The sequence below is a fragment of the Scyliorhinus torazame genome, chromosome 16 (assembly GCF_047496885.1).
Source record: "Scyliorhinus torazame isolate Kashiwa2021f chromosome 16, sScyTor2.1, whole genome shotgun sequence".
Lineage (NCBI taxonomy): Eukaryota > Metazoa > Chordata > Chondrichthyes > Carcharhiniformes > Scyliorhinidae > Scyliorhinus > Scyliorhinus torazame.
In genome coordinates this window covers 17,507,646-17,532,809 of record NC_092722.1, presented here as the reverse complement: position 1 = coordinate 17,532,809, position 25,164 = coordinate 17,507,646, and the positions used below count along the sequence as shown (strand labels likewise).

At 46.8% G+C, this 25,164-nt stretch overlaps 1 protein-coding gene across 12 annotated transcripts in view; it reads right to left on the bottom strand.

Annotated features, from left to right (window-relative positions):
• Window positions 1–25,164, bottom strand: part of prdm16 (PR domain containing 16) — a 1,047,324-nt gene that overhangs the window by 668,093 nt on the left and 354,067 nt on the right. For all 12 annotated transcript variants that reach the window (XM_072478014.1, XM_072478026.1, XM_072478015.1 and 9 more), the window contains exon 2: window positions 14,625–14,974. In XM_072478014.1, coding sequence (XP_072334115.1) covers window positions 14,625–14,974 — 350 coding nt within the window. The remainder of the gene's footprint in view (window positions 1–14,624; window positions 14,975–25,164) is intronic.

Here is a 25,164-nt window from a genome sequence, read left to right as displayed (position 1 = left end):
GCCCTAGGTGTGTGTGTGTGTGTGTTGGGTTGGGGGGGGGGGGGGGGGGGGGGGGTGGTGCGGCGACCATCTCATGTTGCGTTCAGGCTGGAGCGAGGTTGGGGATTTTTTTTGTGGGCCTCGGGGATCGGGTGCCATTTACTACGTGGAGTTACGGTGAGCAGAGCTCCCCGTTGTAAAAAACGCGGCTATGTGCGGCCTCGGCCACGCATTCCCCATTTAGGCCTCTTATTCAAAGCGTGTCGTGTTGAATAGTCAGGTGTTTCTTGGCACTGAAAGTGCCGGGAAACGCGCTCGCTCGGGAACCTAGGGCGAAATTCTCCCCCAACGGCGGGATGCCCGCCGACTGGCGCCAAAGCCGGCGCAAATCAGACGGGCATCGCGCCGGCAAAAAGGTGCGGAAGTCTCCGCATCTTTGGCGGCATAGCCCCAACATTGAGGGGCTAGGCCGACGCCGGAGGGATTTCCGCCCCGCCAGCTGGCGGAAATGGCGTTTGTTGCCCCGCCAGCTGGCGCGGAAATGCGGCGCATGCGCGGGAGCGTCAGCGGCCGCTGTCAGTTTCCCCGCGCATGCGCGGGAGCGTCAGCGGCCGCCGAAAGTTTCCCGCGCATGCGCAGTGGGGAGAGTCTCTTCCGCCTCCGCCATGGTGGAGGCCGTAGCGGAGGCGGAAGGGAAAGAGTGCCCCCACGGCACAGGCCCGCCCGCGGATCGGTGGGCCCCGATCGCGGGCCAGGCCACCGTGGGGGCACCCCCCGGGGTCAGATCGCCCCGCGCCCCCCCCCAGGACCCCGGAGCCCGCCCACGCTGCCTGGTCCCGCCGGTAAATACCAGGTTTGATTTACGTCGGCGGGACAGGCAATTCCTGGGCGGGACTTCGGCCCATCCGGGCTGGAGAATCCAGCGGGGGGTCCCGCCAACCGGCGCGGCTGGATTCCCGCCCCCGCCCAATCTCCGGGAGCGGAGACTTCGGCGGGGGCGGGGGCGGGATTCACGGCGGCCAACGGCCATTCTCCGACCCGGCGGGGGGTCGGAGAATGACGCCCCTAGTTCCCTTTTGGGAAGATTGCGGCCAGTATTTTTCCAATTAAGGGGCAATTTAGCATGGCCAATTCACCTCCCCTGCACATTCTTTTGGGTTGTGGGGTCAGACCCACACAGACATGGGGAGAATGTCAGGTGAGGACTTTTATGGGGTTGCCGACAAAAGAAGACAGACGTGTATCCACAATGAAGTGTTTGGTGCATTGGCATGCTTGCCACAAAGGCTGCAGTCAATGTCTGAGGAGTATGGAGGAGTGCAGCACCAACGTTTCACAGGTCTTTGTGCAGAAGCCTGAAAGTGTTGGCCAACTCCATTAGCACACTTGTAGACCGGACCAAATCTGGGTACTGTAATGAATACTCAGACTGATGTCAGACAAGTTCCGATTGCTGCCATCATTGTTGAGGATACCAGTGTTCAAGGGTGTCACAGCAGTCCAGCAATCCATCCTCCTCCACATTGTTAGGACTGCTGAGATGCTAACCTAGGTGAGTGGCAATGACATCGTGAAACATAAACTTGTATTTCTCTCAGGATCACAGCATTAATTTTCCCAACACAGCCAGTGCCCTTGCTATTGTCTGTCTGCCAGCCGCCAGACTGCTGCCACCCATGCCTTCTGGGCCAGAACTGCTCATGATAGTCCTGTAAAGTCATCTGCAACCTCCCAGCTGAAAGTCACGAAAAGGTGTGAACTGCATAGCAGCACTATGCCAGGCAAAGTTACACAGACATCAGGCAGCAAGGGAATGTGCAGAGGTGATCAATTGATGTTTGTATGCAATATGACACCTTCTGATATATAAATTTGGTTTGGCCTGTTTATTTTGTGTTGGCTTTTATTTTTGCATTGTGGCAAAACTGACACTGCGATAGTGAATAACAGGGCAGGTAAGGTGTGGGACTGTTGATGAGTGGGAAATTGGGGTTGCGTTTATCGGTATCGCAGACGAATGAGACCATCACAAACAGCTTGGCCAGAAAGGGTCATATAAGTTGCCTCCTCCCTTCCTCTTCCTCCCTCCTCCGACTCAGTTGGTTGCTTCATAGCTAGCGGCAGGGGCTGTGGCCTTATTGTGGCGAACATGCAGCAGGCCACAACAAATCTTGACATGTACTCTGCAAGTGCTGCTGGCAGCTGTGAGGAGGATAGTGATAGACACCAAAAGGAACATGGCAGATGAAATTTAATGCAGAGAAGTATGAAGTGATACATTTTTGTTTCGAATTTACAGTGCAGAAGGAGGTCATTTGGCCGATTGAGTCAGCACCGGCCATTGGAAAAGCATCCTACATTACCCCACACCTCCACCCTATTTCAGTAACCCCACCTAACCTGAGGACACTGAGGGCAATTTAGCATGGCCAATCCACATAACATGCTTATATTTTCAATGTGGGTTGCACTTTCTCCCTGTGTCTGCATGGGTTTCACCCCCACAACCCAAAGATGTGCAGGGTAGGTGGATTGGCCACGCTAAATTGCCCCTTAATTGGAAAAAATGAATTGGATACTCTAAATTTATTTTTTTTAAAAAATATTTTGACTGTGGGAGGAAACCGGAGCACCCGGAGGAAACCCACACAGACATGGGGAGAAAGTTCAAATTCCACACAGTCACCCGAGGCTGGAATTGAACCCGGGTCCCTGGAGCTGTGAGGCAGCTGTGCTAACCACTGTGCCACCCTGCACAGTAGCAATGCACTCCGGGAGAGGCCCATGCTCACTGAAGGACCCAGGCCACAGGTGAGTAAGGGCGGGATGGGAGTCATGGGAAAGGGGAGGGGTGGGAGTCTTTGGGCAGGAGGAGGGTCAGCAGAAATGGCAGGGTGGCGACTCTCAGTGGGTTCCCCACTGCCCAATGCTGGGTTCCTCAATCAATTACTAAGTGTCTTTGAACGAGGATCTCCTGGGAGGCCGCAAACAACTCTACATTGATTTTGCGTTTCAGGCTTTATGCATGGTGATAGCCCTGCCTGCAACTGGTTAAATGTCAGCAGTGATAGGATGTGGCTCTTAAATGGGCACTAATTGTCCACTTAAAGAGCCTCAACTGGCAGCAGAGTGAGAATGTCATCCATTAGCTTTCCAGCTTCGACATATTTAAGTACAGGCAGTGGGGTCTCCACCTGGCACCCTCCCACCCCATTAAATAATAATAGTAATCGCTTATTATCACAAGTAGGCTTCAATGAAGTTACTGTGAAAAGTCCCTAGTCGCCACATTCCAGCGCCTGTTCAGGGAGGCTGGCACAGGAATTGAACCCGCGCTGCTGGCATTGTTCTGCATTACAAGCCCACTGTGCTAAACCAGCCCCAGTAAATGCACTCCTACTTCCAAACTCCCCCAGGGGAGGACATTAATTTCCACCCACTAATGTTTTCACAAAACATCTTGGGATATGGTGACACTGGCAAGGCAGAACTTCTTGTCCTCCTTATTTCCTCTGAGGGCATTAAGTCTCTGTAGATAGTCACCAATTCAAAGAAGAGGAGTAAGCCATTTAGCCCCTGAAGACTATTCTGCTCGCTGTTGAATGAAATCATGGGTAATCTGTGATTTAATTCAGTTAACCTGCCTTTGCCCATCTCCCTTAATTCTTCTGGTTAACAAAAAGCTATTAATTTCAAATTCAAAATTTACAATTGATCTAACATCAATTGCCATTTGCAGAAGAGAGTTCCAAACATCTAAAAGTGTTTCCTAATTTCATTCGTGGAAGCTCTGGCTCTAATTTTAAAACTATATCCCTCATTCTAATCTCCTCAACCAGTGGAAACAGTTTATCTGTATCCACATTAACTGCTTCCTTAATATTCATTATGCAGGACAGAAGATAAATATAGATGAGGGAGATTCATTTAAGTCAAATTAGCTCCCCTTCGCTCCAAGTGCTATATCTTAGAATCATAAAATCCTCGGGCAGCATGGTGGTGCAGTGGTTAGCACTGCAGCCTCACAGTGCCGAAGTCCCAGGTTCGATCCCGGCTCTGGGTCACTGTCCGTGTGGAGTTTGCACATTCTCCCCTTGTCTGCGTGGGTTTCGCCCCCACAATCCAAAGATGTGCAGGGTAGGTGGATTGGCCATCCTAAATTGCCCCTTAATTAAAAAAAATATATATATATATAAAAAAAAATATATATAAAATCCCTACAGTACAGAAGGAGGCCATTCGGCCCATCGAGTCTGTACCGACCCTTTGAAAGATCACCCTACCTCGGCCCAGTCCCCCACCATTTCTGCAACCCCATCCTAAGAGGTAATTTAGCATGTCCATCCACCTAGCCTGCACATCTCTAGACTGTGGGAGGGAACCGGAGCATCCGGAGGAAACCCATGCAGATACAGAGATATTGTGCAAACTCCACGCAGTCAAAAAAAAACTCCACGCAGTCACCCGAGGTTGGAATCAAACCCGGGTGCTTTGGGCTGTGAGGCAGCAGTGCTAACCACTGTGCCACCATGCCGTGCCAAATATATCCAACTGCTTCTTGTGGTAACAAATTCCACAGGCCGACCACTCACTGGGTGAAGAAACATCTCCTCATCTCAGTCCAAAATGGTCTCCCTTCTCAGATTGTGACCCCTGGTTCTGATCACTCCCACCATCGGGAACATCCTTCTTGCATCTACACTGCAAGAAGGGTTCCTGTTGGAATTTCATAGGTTTCTCGGAGATTCTCCCTCATTCTTCTGAACTTCAGCGACTACAATCCTAACCGACTTAATCTCTCCTCATATGCCAGTCCTACCATCCCAGTAATCAGTCTGGTAAATCTTCTCTGCACTCCCTTTATAGCAAGAACAAGATCAACAATGCACATAATATTCCGGGCCTCACCAAGGCCATATATAATTGCAGCAAGCCATCCCTGCTCTGTATCGAATCCTCTCGCTATGAAGGCCAACATGCCATTTGCCTCTGAAGTGGATAACCTCATATTTATCCAAATTATACTGCATCTGCCATTAATTTTCCCACTCACTCAACTTGTCCAAGTCACACTGAAGGATCTCTGCATCCTCCTCACAACTCACCCTCCTACCCAACTTTCTGTCATCTGCAAATATGGAGATATTACATTTTGTTGCCTCATATAAATCATTAATATATATTGTGAATAGCTGGGGTCCCAGCACCAATCCTTGCGGTACCCTAAAGTCACTGCTTGTCTTTTAGAAAAAACACCTGTTTATCCCATGCACTTTAATTTTACACACTAATCTCTTATGCAACACGTTGTCAAAGGTTTTCTGAAAGTCCAAAGAAACAACATCCACTGGTTCCCCATCATCAACTCCACTAGTCACATCCTCAAAGAATTCCAGTCGATTTGTCAAGCATAATTTCCCTTTCAGAAATTCATGCTGAATCCATTCGATTCTGCCATTGTTTTCCAAGTGCTTTGCTGTAAAACCCTCGATAGTGGATTCTAGAGTTTACCCCACTACCCACGTCAGGCATACTGGTCTATAATTCCGTTTTCTCTCTACCTCTATTTTTAAAGAGTGGGGTTACATTAGCTATCCTCCAATTTGTTGTAATTATTCCAGCGTCTATAGAATCTTGGAAGATGACCACCAATCATAGAACTCCTACAGTGCAGAAGAAGGCCATTTGGCCCAATGAGTCTGCACCAACGCTCCGAAAGAACACCCTACCTAGGCCCAACCCCGCATGATATCCCCGTAACCCCATCTAACCTTTGGGCACTAAAGAACAAATTAGTGGGCCATTGCACCTCACCTGCACATCTTTCGACTGTTGGAGGAAACTGGAGCACCTGGAGGAAATCCACGCAGATATGGGGAGGACATGCAAACTCCACACAGACAGTCACCGAGGTTGGAATCGAACCTGGGTCCCTGGCGCTGGATGTAGATTATCAGATCCCTGGTATTTATCAGCCTTCAATCCCATCAATTTCCCCAATACCATTTCTCTACTAAGACTCATCTCCTTCAGTTCCTCCCTGTCACTAAACCCTGTGTTCCACGACATTTCTGCTATGTTATTAGTGTTCTCCTTTGTGAAGACAGAACCAAAGTATGTATTTAGTTGGTCAGCCATTTCTTTGTTCCCCATTATAAATTCTCCTGTTTCTGACTGTGAAGGTCCTACATTTGGCTTCGCCATTTGCTCCTCACATACCAACAGAAACCTTTGAAGTCAGTTATTATGTTCTCCGTAAGCTTGCTCTCATACTCTATTTTCCCCTTCATAATCAGTCCCATGACCTTCCTTTGCTGAATTCTAAACTGCTCCCAATCTTTAAATCTGTTGTTTTTCTTGGCCAATTTGTATGTTTCTTCCTTCGACCTAACACTACCTCTTATTTCCCATGTAAACTATGGTTTGGCCACCTTTCCTGTTTTACTTTTGGGTTAGACTGGAATAAACAATTGTTGCAGTTCACCCATATATTCTTTGAATGTTTGCCATTACCTATTCATCATCGTCCCTTTAAGTAACTTTTCCCAGTCCATCATAGCCAACTTGCGCTTCATATCATCGTCGTTTCCTTTGTTTAGATTCAGGACCCTAGTCTCAGAATCAACTACGTCACTCTCCATCTTGATGATAAGTTTAATCATATTATGGTCGCTCATCCCCAAGGAGTCTCGCACAACTAGATTGTCAATGATTCCTTTCTCATTACACAATACCTAGTCTAGGATGGACTGTTCTCTGGTTGGTTCCTCAATGTATTGATCCAGAGCACCATCCCTTATACACTCCAGGAATTCCTCCTCTACGTTATTGTGACTAATTTGATTTGCCCAGTCTATATGCGGATTAAAGTCACCCATAATTACAGATGTACCTTTATTGCATGCATCTCTAATTCCCTCTTTAATGCTATTCCCAACATTACCACTACAGTTTCGCGGTATATATACGACGCCCACTAATATTTTTGTCCTGGGTGTTTCACAGCTCTACCCTTACATTGTCAGAGCTCACGGGCCAGATTCTCCGTTTTGAGGCTATGTCCGCAGGATCTGTGACATATTACGGGGGAAAAATCGGGGGCGCCCCCGTCACCGATCCGCTGACCGGTGAGGGGCTAGCAGCTGCGCCACGTAAAATGCCCTGCTTCCACAAAATAAACGGTCGGAGAATTGCCGGGTCCACGACGGCACACGCGCAATGCAATGACCTGCAGTGGTCGTGCCATACAACATGGCGCCGGCCGTGCATGGACCCGACCTGACAGATGATCTGTACCCCCCTGGACCCCCCCCCCCCATCAGTTCCCACAGTCCTTGCCGAAGCCCCCCCCCCCATCCAGCAGCATGGCTCCCGCCCGACTGTGGCAGCACTGGACACAGTCCGCAGCTGCCACGTCGGGTTCCCACATGACTGGGACCACGTGTTCCCGTGCCGTCGTGAACTTGGCCCATCGGGGGCAGAGCATCGGGGGAGGGCCTTCAGGTGACGTCCTGAGGCCGCCCGAATAACGTGCAGTGCGCCGCGATGATGCTTTTTCAGAGGGGGTGGAGCATGCAAAAACAGGTGCCGCCCCCGGATCCATCGTAAAAATGGATTCTCCGCCTGATTGCCAATTACAAAATCGGGGTCGGGAAACGGATAATCTAGCCCAACATATTTTCTCCTCTCTTGTGTTATTCTCCTCTTTAACCAGCAAGGCAACTCCACCACCTTTTCCTTTTTGTCTGCCCATCCTAAATACTGAACACCCATGAATGTTCAATTCCCTTCCTGGTCATCCTGAAGCCATGTTTCCGTAATCCCGACTGTACCATACCCGTTTCCATCTATTTTTGCAAATAATTCATCAAGTTTATTGCGGCTGCTCCATGCATTAAGACACAAATTCTTAGGGCTTGTCTTTTTAACATGTCCCGTTCACTGTTGCCCTGTTTGAATCTGGCCCTTGGTTTCTCTGCCTCTCACTTTTCTTATTCCCCTTTCTGTCTTTTGATTTTGTCCTTGATTCCCCCCCCCCCCCCCCCCCCCCCCCCCCTCTGACTCAGGTTCCCATCCCCCTGCCATTTTTGTTTAAACCCTCCCCAACCACTCCCCCTCGGACGTCAGTCCCCGGTCCTGCCCAGGTATAATCTGTCCAGTTTGTACTGGTCTCATTTCCCCCAGAACCGGTCCCAATGCCCCAGGTATCTGAATCCCTCCCTCTCACACCAAATTAAATTATCTTCCCCTTTTGTCCTTTAATCATAATTTAATCTGAAGTTGTTTTCAGATTAGTATTTGGGACAGCCTTTACTTCCTTATATCTCGAAGATATAAGTGCCTTGCCACAAGGGAGGTTTGGTCTATACACAGAAATAAGAGAAACAGGCGGATACTGCTGCAGGATTCCAATTCTCATCTTACAATAATAGTCGACATTATCATTCTTTATCATTACTTAAAATGATAGGCGAATAAATTTTTATATGATTTTTATATCACAATGTATCAGTTTCCTGACATACTTTGACATTGCTAATGGAATTGTTATGGAACAGAATTCCTGTTTTACATTAAAGCCCCGGTGTTGTCTTAGTCACCAGAGGAGGAGGGGAGAGAAGGAGCCATCACCTCTGTTGTCAATGGCAACATTGTTTTGGTAGCATTAAGCCAATTCACTTTGTTTGTGTTCACCTGAAGACTAAAGGGGATTGTGCCTTGATGATCCAGTTATGTATGAATGATTATGGGCAGGACGGTGGCACAGTGTTTGGTGCTGTTGCCTCACGGTGCCGAGGTCCCAGGTTCGATCCCGGCTCTGGATCACTGTCCGTGTAGAGATTGCACATTCTCCCCATGTTAGCGTGGGTTTCGCCCCACAACCCAAAGATGTGCAGGGTAGGTGGATTGGTGACGCTAAATTTCCCCTTAATTGGAAAATATTAGTTGGGTACTCTAAATTTAAAAAATGTATGAATGCTTATGTGACATTTTCTAAAATGTCAACCACACATCCAAGGCTGATCCTGATCTTCAAACATACTCCTATCTTGTGCAGGTCAAAATTAATAAAGTTAGTTGATTAAGTTCTCAACACAATTTAGCAGAATAAGACACATTTCAAAAGTCATGCCATGCTCCCACTAGCTACCCTTTGCAGCCGTCCAGTTTCAAACTTACAAAAAATGATGACAATCCTCATACATAGATTCGGCAAACATGATAGAGAATCATTGAAGTTTACACAGAAAGGGGACCATTTGGCCATTTTCATCAATGCCAGTGCTTTGTCAGAGAAATCCAAAAACAACCCCACTCACCCACCATATTGAATAGCTCTGTTTCCTTCCCTGCTTCAAATATTTTTCCAATTATCCTTGAAGAGATACAATGGTCTCTGCCTCAACTACTCCCAGCAGCAAAGCATTCTATGCTCCAACAATCCTCAAAGTAATTTTGGCTAAACTTTCCTCAATCTCTCAGTGACAATTTTGTTTTGATGCCCCAGTGAAATTAATTCCCCAATCAAATAAAATAGTTTTCCCTGTTCACTCATTTAAAAACCTTGCATAATTATAAAAACATCTTAATTCTCCCTTTGGCCTTCTCCGGTCTGGTAAAAATAGTCCCATATTTAGTCTCTCTCTCTCTCAGTCAGAACTAGTTTCCCATTCCTGTTAAATCTACGATGTACGCTCTTTGTGGTCACACATTTAATTCACACCTTGTACGGTTATTATGACTGAAGCAATGTTTTGTACAAATGTATTATTTATTTTACTCTTTTACTCTGCACCTGTTTTAAAACTCACAATACCATTATTCTTCTGCATAAATTTATTTTCTTACACCGTTACTGTTAGATAATTATGCATTTGACATTTGAGGGCTCTATTCAACTAAATGGGGACACAGTCCCCACAGCAAGCATGTTTAGCCCGCCGCGTGTTTCCCATCGCTCGCAGTGGCGAGAAACACATGGCTATGCAACGCGACTCATGTTGTATAAGGGGCCTTAGCGGGGAACGCGTGGCCTCACATCGCCTCGTTTTGTACATTGAGGGGCTCCACTTGCTAGAACTCCCCAGTATAGCGAGAGATCGGGACTGTCCTGATCTCCGAGGTCCCCGAAGTAATCCCTGACTACTCCACTTCCCAAACACACTATGGGAGGTATCCAGCACCCCCCTACACCCCCCAAAACACCCACGCAGGGCACCCTGAACCAATTGAGCATGCGCAAGAAATGTCAGCTTGCCACCCTGGCAGTGCCCATGCCAGCTGGTAATGCCACTTGGGCACCTTGGCAGTGCCAGACTAGCACCCAGGTTGCACTGCCAGGGTGCCTAGGTTGCACCAGCAGTGCCAGGAAACCACCTATCCTCCGATCCTCTGGGAGACCCCTAAGAGTGCCGTTCCATCTGGTCCCCATTTGTGGGGACCAGTATTGAACGGCACTCGCCTGAGGGTTCTGAGGTGAAAGGGATGGATCCACACCTTTCCACATCTTCCCATTTGATGTTTTCTCATTTTATTATTTATTCTCTCAAATCTATTATGAAATATTCATCCACCTTCTCAAGGTCAATTCCGGACAGCAGCAAATGCTAGCCTTGCCAGCAAAGCTTACATCTCATGAACAAATAGAATAAAACCATTAAATTGAATCTGCCCTGTCTACCAATTTCACCGATCTGTCTTTCTCTTCTTGAAACCTTTTACAGTTCTTCTCACTGTAATGAAACCCCCACTTTTATGTCATCAGCATATTTTGAGAATGTGCTCCATCTGCCCAAATCTCAATCATCCATTCATACCAAGGGCAGAAATGAATGCAGCACTGACCCCTGGGAATGCACCACTTCTGAAACTTTTGTGCTCCAAATAACACCTCTTTGTTGTCATCAGAAATACAAATATGAGTTTTCTTTTGGCTTACAAGTGATAAATTCAATTATATTTAATGGAAGTGAAGGAAAATGTAAGTCAGGATATTTAATTCAAATCAACATATACTGAATCCATTAGCTACATAGCTGACACTGTTCCGCAGCTTCACCTGAACTTATAGAGGGAGAGAGGCAACCTCATTTAAACAGCTTTTGAGTAATGTGAGTGAAATATTATGTTGCAATAAAAGCCACTTAATGGTTTATAAATAGGCGATTTCTAGTGAAACACATTTGTGTCGGAGAAGAATAGACAGAGAATGGATAGTGCCTGAAGCTATGCTTCCAATAGATTGAATTGTCTGTCTTGGTAGAATGGGTCTAAATTAATCCTCGGAGCTTCCTGTGCCTGAAGGCAGCAAGTCTCCCTTCCCCCTGCAATGTTTCAGACCTAATGCTATGGCCTTTCTGCAGTCATAGTGCCATTGGCAGCAGGTGCATGTAACACTCCATCACCATTGGTAACGAATTCCGTTAGAAAGGAACTGAATCAGCATCCATCCAGCAGTGTCCAGGATCAAAGGTTTTGTTGATCCTAAGTTCAGAGTGAAGAATACAGTGTATAATGTATGCTGAAAACTGAGTAGCACAGACCCATAGTGCTGTTAACTACACATTATTCTACCTATGTTATGACGGCAATTATAGACATAGACCTGCCATCCCTCTTTATAAATAGGGTAATGTAGATGCCTTCAGACACAGCTAATACTATGTTGTAAGGTCGTTTAGTTCCTCATCTTCCCAGTCAAAGTGGCAGCCATGATAAGTTCATCATTGCTGTAAGTGCTGTCTGCCATTTGTTTGTCATGTTAAAAGTTTCACAGGTGGGCTGAGCTCACAATGAAATGTTGTGTGAAATCTTCCAAGAAAATGACTAAGTGTCATTCTGGGCAAGAAACTCGGTGTGAATTGTGCCGGACGCTTTGCATCGTGATGTTCCCGCATTTTTTGGAGTGGGGTGTGATTAACACTAGCACTGAGAAGGGTGGGGTCTAAACACACTGGCAAGCTCGGCTTCACAGAGATCAGTGTGACCTATATAGTGTCCCCCCCACCAACATCGCCAGGATTGTGGTTTCAATGCTCCCCCCCCCCCCCCCCCCCCCCCAACCAACCCCGCTGGCATCAACACCTCCTCTTCCCCCCCTCCAGGACCTCTGGCATCGGGGCATCAGGACCCTCCTTCTCATTTCAGATTCCCCTCACTTGTCGCCGGCATCACAACCCCCCCTTCCCCCCCCCACTCCCCTGCCCCAAACCACCCTCAAAATTGCTGGTATTAGTGGCCACACGAGGTGAGCAAGACCCTGCTAAATTATCCCCCATTCATGCGTCCCTTCTTGCCCCACCCCATCACACCCTGCCCTTTCGGGTCTCTCCCCTTCATGTTCGGCCCCATTTTGTGCCCCGCCCCTTTCAGGCACCCTCCCACCACACTTGGCAGTGCCAACCTGGCACTGCCCTGCCCTGCCATATCCCAACCACCTGGGAGCTTCAGTGTCCTCCGAGCCCTATAGCATGGTTATCACGTCTGGTCTCCGGTGGTGGAAACAAGGAGTGATTCCCGCCAGCCGCACACTGTGCTGGCCGTTTGGGGGCTCTCCCGCTATTCTCCCAACATAGCGCTATTTGCACCGGGCGCAACACAGCTGGAAAATCACTCCCGTTGTTTTTTTAACAGTAAAGTTAACCCAACATCATGCAAGTGATAGAGCCACACTGATCTTCTTTCAGGAGTGAATGATCAAAGTTTAAAAGAAAAAGGACACATGACCTTCAGCCATGTTACATCACTTTCATAGGACAGACTTGCAATGGCCATTCATTGAAGACAATTCTGGCATTGTGCATCAAAGCAGACACAAAATCATTTATTCAATTCCGTCTTATTGGCCACTGTTTCTCTAAAAAAGGAGAAATGCTTTCATCATGACAAATGTCAAACAATATAATTACATTATCAACAGAAATGAGGAACAACCTTAAAACACGGATTGGATCAGGATCCTGAAGTTGACTCAGTCACACTTAAATGTGGACTGGGCAAACATCTTGGAATCATCATCTGTGAAATTAAACCAGGGTTGGATCAGGATTCTGGAGCCTCTTTGATCAGGTTATAATAAGGACTAGATTTAAATCCTGGTGACTCTTCAATAAGGTTAATGGGATATTAGGATCATGAAATTACTTCAGTCAGATTAAAACAAGGCATAAATTAGAATCCAAGAACTGTTTCACAAAAGCAGGCACTTCATTTATAGTCTGTGGTGGCTCAGTACGTTGCATGCCTTTCAAGTGCCATAGCAGTACTGCATATCAACAACTCATTATGAATATTGCATACAGCATGCACATCCTGCAAATGTCACTTACTTCCTGCAATATTTTCACTGTCACACTTTATTGCTAGGAGCTTTACAGGTATAAAACAACATATATTGTAACTCACTATGAGCAATGCCATAGGGAACTGCTAACATAAGTCTGTCACATTTTTGTCATAAGTAAAGTTCTGTGCCACACTATAAAAATAAAGCCAGTTGTTTCCAGTTGGTTTCCTTATCTGCCGGTTGACCCCTGCATACACCTACAAGCAATTAGCCTCTAACTGGCCTCAGAAGTTATATATTGCAGATATACCACTCAAGATGAACTGCTGTCCCTCACCAGCTAACAAATACATTGCCGAGTACATGGCATGACTCCTGCCATTATAAAGCAGCATATCCAATGATTCACTGGAAGGGATACCTTAATGAGTATATTATTACCTGCTATCTGGTCTACACTGACACCACATTGGAAACACATTGACAGAAATACTCTGACACTCCCAAAACAGTCACATCCATTTTTTATGAAGCTTGTATGAAACACATTTTCCTTCTGGATAACACAAGCACAGACTCCAGAGCTAGGACATGTCCAGTAATACATACTAACAGTTAGAGACTTTACGTTCAAACACAGAAACTGTTACCTACGCGATGCATCAAAGTTATAACAACTTAGGTACTATTTGAATTCTCAGCTGTGAAAAAGTTTGGAAAAACTTTGAATTATTAAAAACAACCGTAAACATCCAATAAAATACAGAATAAAAATATACCCTGCTCAATTCTTTAGGATTGGTGATGCATAAGATCTTGTAAGATATCCTTCATGGAAGATTTTTGAGGGATGGATGGAACTCCTTTGTTTTTGGGAAACTTTCTCCTGATCTCCTTAATCTATTTGTCCGAAGTAGCATTTGTGGCTGTAAGAGCAGGCCTGTGACTTACTATTAGCCCTCAAATAAGTACAAGATCATAATTAAACAGTGCTCTGCTAACATTTTCACATGCGACAACACTCCAACAGGATCCATTAGGTGTAGCAATAGGCTTTTATGCTGGTGATGTTACAGAATGAGAGCTGCTTTGAAATCATCTGAAACACTGCCCTTTTTGTTTTACCTTGTTGTGTTCCTCTGGCCCAGACATAGGTTTGCTGTGGAAAACTAAGGACTAGGGCTCCTTCAGAAGTATAAAGTTTATATCATATACATTGAAGGCTGGCACTAGTGGGAATATGGCAGGGATATTGCCAGTGGCAAACTGCCAGGGTAAAAATGCCATTAGTCTGAATCATGTAGCACCCCTGAGCCCAAGCAATTGGGAACAATAATAAATCAACAATTACATGACTGACCTCCCATCCGAAGTTTGGATCCTTCAGTGTCACCCTCTGATTCCCTGCATAGGGACCGAATTTCTCTCCTACTTCATTCGTCTTCTTGGCCCAAATCCCTAATCCTGCTCCAGGAACTGAAGACTCTCTCAGCTCGAAGTCAGGTGGGATTGGAATGTCTTCAGGAATGTAGACAGGGGCTTCATAAGGGGACCCTTCCTTTGGAGTGAATTCATTGCTTGGGGGAAGTGGGGATGGTGGGCCCACAGGGATTGGGGACATGATGCTGTCTTCTGTCTCTTCTTCTCCGCTCTCCCCAGCTGGTGGCTCAGGATCTGTCTCATACATGTTATCTACCACCTCACTGTCACCTGAACATTGGGGGGAAACAAAAGAGAGAATAACATGAGGAGACTTACTGTACAGCTAAAAAGATTTTTTGTGCCTTTTAATATAACAGTATGATATTCAAATGGCTCCATGCTCTCTACCCTCTCAATCGCTGTAATTTCCTCCAGCTCTACAATCCCCTAAAACACTTTGAATTTCTTCAACTCTGGTCTCTTGTCCAACCCCAGCTACCTTTAACCCGCAGATTGTGTTTTCATCTGTCCAGGCTCTAGCTCTGGGATTACTTCCCCCAAATCAATGGCTTTCCATGTTTTACTCCTCTGTTAAGACCCTCTGCTAATAGCTCCTTCTTTGTCCCCAGCTAAGCTACCATTCACCAGCTATTCCCATCCACTTCGTTTGCTGAATGTCAGAAGGCTATTGTCTTGAGGGGGTGATCAAAGTTAAGTCAAATCTTGTCGTCACATGTCTGACTCTCTTCACTCAGATACACATTCACAACTTCTCTTTCCTCTCCTGTAGAAATTGACCTGCTCATGTTCCTCCTAATAACGTGCCTTATCACCCTGACTGAGTACTCTTCACTCCCAGTAAGCTAACCAGCCTTGAGCAGGCCTCCATCATTGCTCCTTTTTGTCTCTTCCCTTTGCTCCTCTGTCATAATCCTCCCTGATCTTCTACCTCATTGAAGCTCAATTTTAACTGCTGGATGTTCTCCTTCCACCAAGATTTATAATTGAAAATAATTATCTGCTCCTTTCCCAGGCACTGAGGCTAATTGAAGAACCCCATACCCCATCTCAATGAGACTAGCAACAAACTCCAAGAATTGAAATGAGGCACTGACTACTACACTCTTCCATTGGTAGAATGCTGGGTGGTACAATCACACAATAATGATTCAATCACACAGGGAGCAGGAAGTTAACAATTTCAAGGAATACAGTCAGGAATATTTGTTGTCTGATTTAGAACAGGAGCAATCCCAGATAGGTCAAAAAAGTTGTATGAGGCATGTTCGCTTTGTTAAGAAACTGTTTCATTTTCTAAGGATTTGGAGATGTAATTGGCCCTGGTGTACCACTGCATATTTGAAGAGCCTCAATTTAAACGTAAACCACAGAACCATTTCTTTTGGGAAAGAGTAGACCACTGGAAATGGATCTGACAGAGCCAGCCAGTGTCATGTAATTTGTATGCCCTAAAATCTAAACACAAACTGCAATCATTCACTAACTAGGCAGCAATTACGTGTAGTTGCAATCACTGTTCCATTAGTCTGTTCCTGCACTGTGCCAAGACTGTACTGTCTGCAGCACTGCAATAGTCCTCACTTGCTTTTCAGGTCATGGTATGTCCAGGTTTACTTGCACAGCCTATCTTTGTCCACAGACAATGGTCATTTTGTTCAATGTCTTTATTTCACTTCTCCTTTCATCGTGTTGAGTAATCATTGCTTTTATCCCTTTGTAAGAATCGTATTTTCATCGCTTTTGTCACAATTTTCTTTCATTTTCTTAAGAAAGAAAGCTTTTCATCGTGAAAGAAGACCTCTAAATCACTTCCCTACAGTGTCAATGACTGGCTCCTCACCTCCTTTCCTCCCAACCCTTAGTGTAGTTCCCTTTGGGAATCTTTATTTCCTTTCTCTTCTGCAAGTCAGCAGACCCCAAATCGTTCATGGCTTGTCTTCTACCCTTATGGTGATCTTCTCTGTACTCTGCACCACTCCTTCAGAATGTACAATGTAATCCTATCTGTGTATTTCTTCACCATACTCTAAATGCCAGCCTTCCTGGTTTATGTTTTCTAATCTCCCTCCTGACCTCTCTCCCCACTTCCTCCAGATTCCACATTTTAACCCTTGACTGTTGTCTTTCATCCACCACCTAATCCTCCAGTCAGATTCTTGCTTTCTCCACCATTGTGATTTCCACCTAGCCCTCTCACCCCTCTCTATTCTCTTTACAACAGCCCCCACCTCCTCCCCTTTGCCTCTATGTACAATTTATTTTTGGGAGGCATTCAGGTATATATCTCACGGTAAACCCATTGCTGTTCCTTAACTCAAGCACCACTTTTGTTCTGAATCATAACTTGAAATAATTCAAAATATTCCAATTGCTTTTGAATTTTATTTTGAATAATTGATTTTTGGAATCAACTCAGCTCTCTGAGGACGAAGTACATTTTCCTGAATACCAGAAAACAATACGCCATTCAAAGCTTCCCTGTGTGGGGGTGTGAGTTGAAGCACAATCCTTCAGTCCATGATTAAGTTCATTTGTTCAATATTAAAAACGTTTTAAAAATAAAATTACTGTGGGCGGGATGCTCACATCAAACTCTGATAATGTCACTCAACACACTCAAATACTTCTGTATGGAACAAAATGCGTGACATCAGGGTAAACAATGGACATCCAGTGGAAGACTACAGCAGATAGGAATCAGTGAGCCAAAGGGGGACCTGTGATTCAGAGTGGGCTAGAGCAGAGAGGGACTAGTGAGTCAAGTGGACTTGAACAGAGAGGGAGCAATGAGTCAGAGGGGGAGCCTGGCAGAGAGACATTGACACAACAGTCAAGAACAAGTGAGGTAAGAGGAAGGGGTGAGAAGGCACCCCATGTGAGAGATGGAATAATTCACTTAGCATAGAGATCAGCTGGGGCGGGATTCTCCGCAATCGGCGCGATGTCCGCCGACCGGCGCCAAAAACGGCACGAATCAGTCCGGAATCGCGCCGCCCCAAAGGTGCGGAATTCTCCGCATCTTGAGGGGCCGATCCCTCACCTTGAGGGGCTAGGCCCGCGCCGGACTGATTTCCACCCAGCCAGCTGGCGGGAAAGGCCTTTGGCATGCGGCGCATGCGCGAGAGCGTCAGCGGCTGCTCACGGCATCCCCACGCATGCACAGTGGAGGGGGTCTCTTCCGCCTCCGCCATAGTGGAGACCATGGTGAAGGCGGAAGGAAAAGAGTGCCCCCATGGCACAGGCCCGCCCGCGGATCGGTGGGCCCCGATCGCGGGCCAGGCCACCATGGGGGCACCCCCCCGGGGCCAGATCGCCCCGCGCCCCCCCCCCAGGACCCCGGAGCCCGCCCGTGCCGCCTTGTCCCGCCGTTCGAAAGGTGGTTTGATTCTCGCCAGTGGGACAGGCATTCCAGCAGCGGGACTTCGGCCCATTGCGGGCCGGAGAAGGCCCGCCAACCGGCGCGGGGCGATTCCCACCCCCGTCGAATATCCGGTGCCGGAGAATTTGGCAACCGGCGGGGGCGGGATTCACGCCAGCCCCCGGCGATTCTCCGACCCGGCCGGGGGGGGCGGGGTCGGAGAATCCCACACCAGAATTGTAAATATTTCACAGGTGGAACCAATGAGTGAAAACAGGATTGCAGGGTGAATAGCTGGTAGGTCAGAGGTACCTGCCCTATCACCTAAGCAAGAGAATATCAATGAGATTAGCAAAGAATGTGGAACAAAGTGTAATGCGTCTTGATTTCTACATAATGAGAATGCAGGAGCAGGGAAGTGTATCAGGCATGTTTGTCTGGATAATTGAGGGACCATAAAAAAGAATAGAAAAAATGGATGAAGTGTTGTGGAACTGACATTGATAGGGAGGTGGAACATGAAATTCAAGAGAGTCATCTTCCGGTGGCGGCCATGGAATGAGTGATCGTACGCAGGGCAGCTCCGGCTCAAAGGTGTTGGTTAGGGCACTTTATACCCGGTGGGGTAGCTCCGGCAGGAACGTGGTACAGAAGGTGGAGAGGGAGAGGTTCTCCCCAAGATTGGGGATATATAAATGATTTGGAGGAAAATGTAACTGGTCTGATTAGTAAGTTTGCAGACGACACAAAGGTTGGTGGAATTGCGGATAGCGATGAGGACTGTCTGAGGATACAGCAGGATTTAGATTGTCTGGAGACTTGGGCGGAGAGATGGCAGATGGAGTTTAATCCGGACAAATGTGAGGTAATGCATTTTGGAAGGGCTAATGCAGGTAGGGAATATACAGTGAATGGTAGAACCCTCAAGAGTATTGAAGGTCAAAGAGATCTAGGAGTACAGGTCCACAGGTCATTGAAAGGGGCAACACAGGTGGAGAAGGTAGTCAAGAAGGCATACGGCATGCTTGCCTTCATTGGCCGGGGCATTGAGTATAAGAATTGGCAAGTCATGTTGCAGCTGTATAGAACCTTAGTTAGGCCACACTTGGAGTATAGTGTTCAATTCTGGTCGCCACACTACCAGAAGGATGTGGAGGCTTTAGAGGGGGTGCAGAAGAGATTTACCAGAATGTTGCCTGGTATGGAGGGCATAAGCTATGAGGAGCGATTGAATAAACTCGGTTTGTTCTCACTGGAACGAAGGAGGTTGAGGGGCGACCTGATAGAGGTATACAAAATTATGAGGGGCATAGACAGAGTGGATAGTCAGAGGCTTTTCCCCAGGGTAGAGGGGTCAATTACTAGGGGGCATAGGTTTAAGGTGAGAGGGGCAAGGTTTAGAGTAGATGTACGAGGCAAGTTTTTTACGCAGAGGGTAGTGGGTGCCTGGAACTCACTACCGGAGGAGGTAGTGGAAGCAGGGACGATAGGGACATTTAAGGGGCATCTTGACAAATATATGAATAGGATGGGAATAGAAGGATACGGACCCAGGAAGTGTAGAAGATTGTAGTTTAGTCGGGCAGTATGGTCGGCACGGGCTTGGAGGGCCGAAGGGCCTGTTCCTGTGCTGTACATTTCTTTGTTCTTTGTTCTTTGTATTGGCATGACTAGCGGCTACCAGGAAAGAAACAGTTAAAGAACTGGCTAAGGATAAAGAGGGGACCTGTGGTGCAGCAACAATTGCGAGAATGGTGGAGAGGGAAGCGTCGGCACCAATGGGAAAACAGTTGATGGCCTTCATCAAAGACATATTTAGCCAGCAAAGGAAGGAGATGCGTGGTGATTGGTCGAAGGCCATTGAGGGAGCAGTAGCACCTCTGTGAGGATCGATGGGTCATGTAGAGAAGTAGCTTGAGGCACAAGGGGGACGATACAAGAGGTGGAGAAGGTGGTGTCCGACCAGAGCGGTCAGATCGTGTTCTTTGAGGCGGAAGTGGGGGTCCTGGGGGAACGAAACAAGTCATTGAGGGTGAAAATGGAGTAGCAGCAAAACAGGTCCAGGCGGCAGAACCTGCGGATTGTGGGGCTGCCAGAAGGTGTGGAAGGAACGAGCGGCACGGACTATATGTGACGAGGGCAATGGCCGGGTTGGTAGAGGAGGGGGTGCTGCATAAGGCCCCAGAGGTGGACAGGGCCCACAGGTCATTAAGGCAGAGGCTGAGAGCGGGGGAGCCACCACGGGGGGTAATTTTGTGGTTGCACAAATTTGTTGAGAAGGAGAATATTCTACGATGGGCCAGGGTTTGTGAGACTGTGAATGGGAGGGGAATCTTATCCGAATATATCAAGATATTGGTGGGGAGCTGGCTAAGAGCCATGCTGATTCAACAAGGTCAAGGCAGTGTTGTATACGGAGAACCCAATGTACAGTCGATGGTTAGGGTGTGGAATCGGTTTTGGAGTTACTTTAAATTGGAGGGGATGTCAGTGTTGACACCACTGTGGGGAAACCACAGGTTTAAGCCGGGGAAGATGGATGGGATGTACGGGAAGTAGAGGGAGGTGGGGATGGTGAGGGTGAGGGACTTTTATTCGGAAGGGGATTTGCAGGTCAGGATGACTTGCGGGAGAGTTTGAGTTGCCGAGGGGGAGAGAATTTAGATATATGCAGGCGAGGGACTTTGCCCGAAAGGAGTGGAGGACGTTTCCCAGGTTGCCGGAGTACACCTTATTGGAGCAACAGTTGCTCCCGGATGAGTTGGGAGAGGTAGGGTTGGGGACATATATGGGTGGTTGGGGGCGGGAGGGGGGTGCAGGTGGTGAGGATCAATTAAAAAATGGGAGTACGGCATGGTGGCACAGTGGTTAGCATTCTGTCTCATGACGCCGAGGTCCCAGGTTCGATCCCGGCTCTGGGTCACTGTCTGTGTGGAGTTTGCACATTATCCCCATGTCTGTGTGGATCTCACCCCCAAAACCCAAAGATGTGCAAATAGGTGGATTGGCCACGCTAAATTGCCCCTTAATTGGAAAAACAATAATTGGGTACTCTAAACCTATTTAAAAAAAAGAACAAATGGGAGGGGGAGTTGGGGGGGAAACAGGCTGGGGTCTGTGGTGCGAGGTGATGCGTAGGGTGAATTCAACCTCCTCCTGTGCAAGGATGAGCTTGATTCAGTTCAAGGTGGTACACAAGGTACACATGACCTGGGCGAGGATGAGTGGGTTCTTTCAAGGGGTGGCTGATGAGTGCAAGAAGTGTGGGTGAGGGCCACCCAACCATGCGCATATGTTCTGGGGTTGCGAAAAGCTGGGGAGCTACTGGGAAGCGGTTTGGGACGTTATCTAAAATTGTGGGGTTGGAGGTCAGGGCGGACCCAATGGTCGCGATCTTTGGGGTATCCGAAACGGCGGAGCTGCTGGAGGGGAAAGGGGCAGGTGTGGTGGCCTTTGCCTCTCTAATTGCCCAGCGAAGGATCTTGCTAAATTGGAGATTGGATACTCCACCTAGGGTAGCGGCCTGGCTGGGGAACCTGTACGACTTTCTCTTGCTGGAAAAGATTAAATCTGATTCGAGGGAATCGGCAGAGATTTTCGAGACATGGTAGGGATTGTTCATGACAGTTTTTAAGGAACTGTTCATCATGGAGGTGGGGTAGGGGTAAAGGGGGAAAATTGTACAAACTGTGGACTGCGAGGTTGTGGAGTGTGTTGTTTTGTATGTTTCTTTTTTGACACATGTTTGGAATAAAATGCATTTTTAAAAATTGAAATTCCAAAGAGTCTTAATGAACCTGAGACATGGGTGAAGGAAGGAAAGCATTCAAAAGGATCCAAAAACCACTTTAAGACATTGAAACAAACAGTATATGTAAGAATACCTATTTCAAGAGAACTGCAAACAGGGACTTCTACCTCAACTCCTTTGAAGGGCCAGCATGATGGGTATAAATTACCTTTTATGCTGTAAAGTTCTACTATCTGCCCTAATATGTATAAAGGAGAGGGCCTTTAGTTCTTGCAGGCATCAGAGACCTAACTTTTTGTAGGGTATAAGAAGACTAAGATTCTGGAGTAAGCCAGTTACATGAAATGTCCCTGTATGATTTTTTTTACCATGGATACCCCGTTCAACACAAACTACTGATTGCCAGCTTTAAAGAATGCTAATTTCCTTCCCCTAAAGCAGTGCTATTGATATCTCTGTAATTTGAAAACTCTTTCTGTTAGGATATTGATCCTGCTCTTTTTACATATAGATTGGTTTCAAAACAAACATTTTGGGGCTCTCTACCACAAGCCCACCTTTTTCCTCAACAGGCCCTTGTTGCCAGACTCTAGATTACTAAGGCTCCATGTGATCATGGGATTCTGGCATGGTGAAAACTAATTGCCAAACATTATTAAGTAGAAACTTCTCCACATCAGATCCCGTCCCACCAGACATGGATCTTACCATGGTCATATGGGTTGTTCAACTCACTTTACAACAGGCTGACAGACAGAATAGGTCTACATCAATTTATAAATCCCCATATTTGTGCTCAAATCTATCCATTGCCTCACCCATCTCTATCTTTGGAACTTTTTCCAGACTTAGAGCCCACATCGGACTCCACATTACTTCAACTGTGGCCTCTTATACATTCCCCACAAGTCTCACTCCATCATTGGTGGAGGCGTGTTCAGCCTCCCTAAACCTCTTCATCTCTTCATTCTCCTTCAGATGACTTATTTTAGTCATTTATCCTAAAATTTCCTTCTTTAGCTTGGTATCAATTTTTGTCTCATTATGCTTCGGTAAAGTGCCTTTATCTGCTTGGCAATGTTGCTATATAAATTGAAGTTGTTGTTGTAGTGCTAGAAGGCAAACAAGCACATAATTAATTGGGTAAAACGAGAAGGTTTGGAGGTAATTCGTATCTCCTTTCCTGGGGATTTAGCCAATGCGACAAAAAGTGCCTTGAGAAAGATGTTGGTGTTCCTACATTAGGATTGGCAATACTGAATTAGAAAGCAAGAAATTCACTCCAATATCACTCACATTCCATTGTCTCTAGCTATGTGAGAGAATGCTGATCTCTCTGTATCACATTCATAGATTGTCATGGTCAAATTTCAAACCATCACAGAGTGAAATAATCCCACTGGCGTCATGCTATAGGACACAGTTGTAAAAATAGCATCAAATAAAAAGGGTTCGAGGCAAATGCAGCGAAACGGGACAGGACTGAGTGCTGAGGGATTTGGTTCAACTCTCCGCTGCTTGATAACTTCTGCATTTACTCACTGGGTTTTTCACCATCATTGAATTGTGGTGGATTAGGAACTGTTATGAATATTTTGCAATTTCATTAAATATGTGAAAACCATAGTCACTTGAAATATAATCTTCAGCTTCTTCCTCAGACAAACAATGGATTTAAGTGATACTTGACCTGAGCATAAAATATACCTTTCCGACTGGTTCGTGGAGTGACTGCATTGTTAGGCTTTTGCTGAGCTGTACAAAGCAGAAAGACTCCAGGTTTGATCTTTCTCTCCGTGCTGAGTAAGTTGATGCTACTTACTCCAGCAACAGCGTGGCTCAGGAAACTCTACCCCAGCAGCAGCATGCACCAGTGAATTTCCACCCCAGCAACAGTTGGCACCCATGAAACTCTACCCGAACAACAGTGTGTGCCCATGAAACCCAACCACCACAGAAGTAGGCACCTGTGAAACTCTACCCCGCAACAATGTACACCTATTAAATATCAATATGAAGAGAATCTTGACAGAAAGATTTGCTCATTAAAACAATGCAGATATAATAGAAGTGTTATCTTACTATATTATTCAAAAAGAGCTAGGAACTATATTGTTATGTGCATGTATACATGTTCATCCAGAAGCCACATCACTCACTACTGCATTACAGTCAATGTGCCAAAGCAACAACGCACCATTCCACCACCCACATGGGGAGCTGCAAGACAGTCAATGTCAGCTCCAGTATCTGTGTCCAAAAGTGGGATTTGTTTGAATTTCTGGGAGCCACAAGACATAACATGGTGGCAGCAAGTGTTTGTGAGTATAACACAAGCATTATAAACAAAATCAATGCTGAAACAGATTGAGAAAAATCAATCCAAGTTCATGCTAGAGAGAAAAAACTGAGGGCGACATTTTCTCTTGTCAATGTAGAGTGTCGCAATGGGCAGGAGAAGTGGCATCGAAGCCTCTGATTCCAATGGCTGCCTTCTCCGCCGTATTGTTAGGATCTCTGAAAAAGAACTCCAAGGAGCAGGTCCCACACACCCTTCTGGGGCAGCTCTGATTTAGCCTGCCCCGCCAGCAACCTAGCGCGTGTTTCTCCACAGTGGGAGGCAGCCCTCCATTGACCAATGGCGGGACCTTGTGGTCCGGCCACTGTCAATGGGACTTCCCATTGAATCCACCCCATGCAGCTGGGAAATCCATGGCAGACATGCAACGTTGGTGGGATTAGAAGACCCCGCCGACATGAACAGCCAGAAGATCTCGCCGCTAGTTTTTTAAAGATTGGGACCCCCCCCCTCCCCCACCGAACAGCCTCCTCCCCAGACACCATTCCCCACAGCAACACCCCCCCCCCGCCCCACAAAGCAGCACCCCTTCCTCCGTCAATGTCAAATCTCTTTCTTAATGTCAGCAAAACTAAAGAGCTGGTCATTGACTTCAGGAAGCAAAGTATCGCACACACCCCTGTCTGCATCAATGGGGCTGAGGTGGAGATGGTTGACAGCTTCAAATTCCTAGGTGTGCACATCACCAACAATCTGTTCTGGCCCACCCACGTCGACGCTACCACCAAGAAAGCACAACAGCGCCTATACTTCCTCAGGAAACTAAGGAAATTCGGCATGTCCCATTGACTCTTCCCAACTTTTATAGATGCACCATAGAAAGAATCTTATTTGGCTGCATCACAGCCTGGTATGGCAACTGCTCGGTACAAGACTGTAAGATACTACAGCGAGTCTTGAGCACCACCCAGACCATCACACAAACCCGCCTCCCATCCATTGACTCTGTCTACACCTCCCGCTGTCTTGGGAAAGCGGGCAGCATAATC